The sequence below is a fragment of the Homalodisca vitripennis genome, chromosome 3 (genome assembly GCF_021130785.1).
Source record: "Homalodisca vitripennis isolate AUS2020 chromosome 3, UT_GWSS_2.1, whole genome shotgun sequence".
In the NCBI taxonomy this organism is placed as follows: Eukaryota; Metazoa; Arthropoda; class Insecta; order Hemiptera; family Cicadellidae; genus Homalodisca; species Homalodisca vitripennis.
In genome coordinates this window covers 61,388,602-61,390,831 of record NC_060209.1, presented here as the reverse complement: position 1 = coordinate 61,390,831, position 2,230 = coordinate 61,388,602, and the positions used below count along the sequence as shown (strand labels likewise).

Sequence of the window (2,230 nt, the reverse complement as noted above, 5' to 3'; positions counted from 1 at the left end):
TATCTTACCTCATGATACATTCACAATGTTTTCATTGAGTTTCATACTTGTGTTCCAAAAGGTGAGCTAAGAGGAGTACAACGCAAGAGTGTGCTGAAATTGAACATTATCACCGACTTTAAAATTGACGTAATTCTATGTTTTTATTTTTAATATATGAATAAAATTGTTACGTGTTAAAATTCCATATGGTTCTGCTCAGTTTGTTTGCATATTTTTTATACCGTAATTTTATCGTTGTCACCACGGTTACTCATAATGTCAATGTAAAAAAATTCACTAACGCTCAGTAAAATTACATGGGGTGACAGCACCATCATCAAACTGTGTTTTCGGGCTTCGGGTTTCAGGCTATAAGTCAGTTCGTTTTCGAAATATCGTAAGGACAGACCAACAGACATGAGTGACGTTCAACTGATTTTTCACGTTAGGAAATGTATGTATTTCAATGCCATACCTAATGATACCATTAAAATATATTAAAATTCGTAAATTCTTTACAGTAACATAATATTTCAATCCAACATGAAATATAGGTTCGAACGGTATTTCAATTACATTACAAGTAAGATAAATCTAATTGCGGCTAACTTGCAACTCTGTTCTCGAAGACAACGTTACCGAAGGATTAGCCAGAGTTGTAGTTTCGACAGCCACAGATAAGGAGCTGTAACCCTATTTTACAACTCCATTAGCCCGGATTTACCAAGCTTAGTTTTGTCTTTATCTGATAGAAGTTTCAGACACTTATAGTTTTAAAATGTCATGAGGAGATTTTTAACTACATGGAGTTTTATGGAATCCAATTCACATATTTGAGTGCTAAATTTTTAAATACACTAAGTTACATATAATCAATTATTTAACTACTCTTGTTCCACAATAAATTTATATTGCGTAATATTCAAAACAGTACCTCAATCAATACTCTGTAAAACAAATAAATAAATTTTGCCGTACAGAGGAAATTTTGCCGTAAATTTTGGAATAATTTCTAACAAAATTTATATCTGGGTAGAACTGTCTTCTAAAACACACAGTGACAAGTTATCCTAGACATATATATGTGTATATATATAATCGGTTTCACAGCGTATGTGGTCGCCTTCCGATTCCCAACTTCCACTCTTTCCTATCATTCCAATCACCAGGTCCTAAGTTCCGTTCCGACATTGCCTTCGATATCCCCTGCTTCCATGTTTCTCTAGGGCGCCCCCTCTTTCGTCGTTCTGTTGGTAGCCATTCCATAAGAATTTTTGGCAGACGTTCTTCATCCATTCGGTTTACGTGGCCGAACCATACTAACTGTTTCTGTCTAATTGCTTCAACAATAGTTTCTTCTCGTTTCATCGTTCTTCTTATCTCCTCATTTCGCACTCTGTCTAATTTCGATTTCCGCGCAGCTCTTCTCAGGAAATCCATTTCGGTAGACAATAGTTTATTTTCCATTTTTCACTACTGTAGGTCAATGTGCTTTTGACAATCGTGTCGTAAATATGCATTTTCGTTCTGTTTCTTACATCTTTCTGCCACAGGATGGAGTTAAGTGTTCCCGTAATTCTTCGTGCTCCGACTATCCTGTCATTGATCATTTTTTCACACTTGCCATCTTGAGTGATTCTCGTGCCCAAGTATATTTACTCTTCACACCCACTAATTTTTACATTAGACATCCTAGACTTTACATTAGAAATAAACATTAAACCTGGTTTACCTTCAGATAAAAGTAGCATACCTTGTTGATAGTGAACTCAGTCCAACAGTGACTACTTCATGAGTATGTTTAAACTACTACACTACTCAAAAGGACACATTTGTTTATAAAATATATGATTTTTGTTTGTTATAAATATGCATTTTCCATTAATAATGTTCTACATAATAATAATGCCGATTAAAGAATTAAAATCATATTAATATGACAATTGAGAGTATAAATTTAAACAAATACACATCATATTTATTAACAAAAAGATATATAAAATATCTCTTGTTTGATTTCTTTAAAAATAATCCCTCGGTCAATTGTACTATTTAATACAATTCCTCTTGACGTTGTAAAATTGATTATTTATTATAGTATTACTATTATAAAATTTGTAACGTCAACAGAAATAAATTGTAGGTTAACCAAATAGTGCATTTGACCGTGGGGTTATGTTTACAGAAAGTTAAATTAACCAGAGGTTTCATGTTTACATTTACTCAAACTGGATTATTCCAAAGGTTA

General features: G+C 33.0%; 1 protein-coding gene across 1 annotated transcript; it reads right to left on the bottom strand.

Moving 5' to 3' along the window:
* Positions 1 to 1,086: 1,086 nt before the first annotated feature.
* Positions 1,087 to 1,422, bottom strand: LOC124358212. The gene has a single exon (XM_046810505.1). It carries the CDS (start codon positions 1,420 to 1,422, stop codon positions 1,087 to 1,089), a length of 336 nt encoding a protein of 111 aa, XP_046666461.1.
* Positions 1,423 to 2,230: the final 808 nt, after the last annotated feature.

Coding starts and splice junctions, on each gene's coding strand:
- LOC124358212 (XM_046810505.1), bottom strand. CDS start 1,422: ATGGATTTCCTGAGAAGAGCTGCGCGGAAATCGAAATTAGACAGAGTG.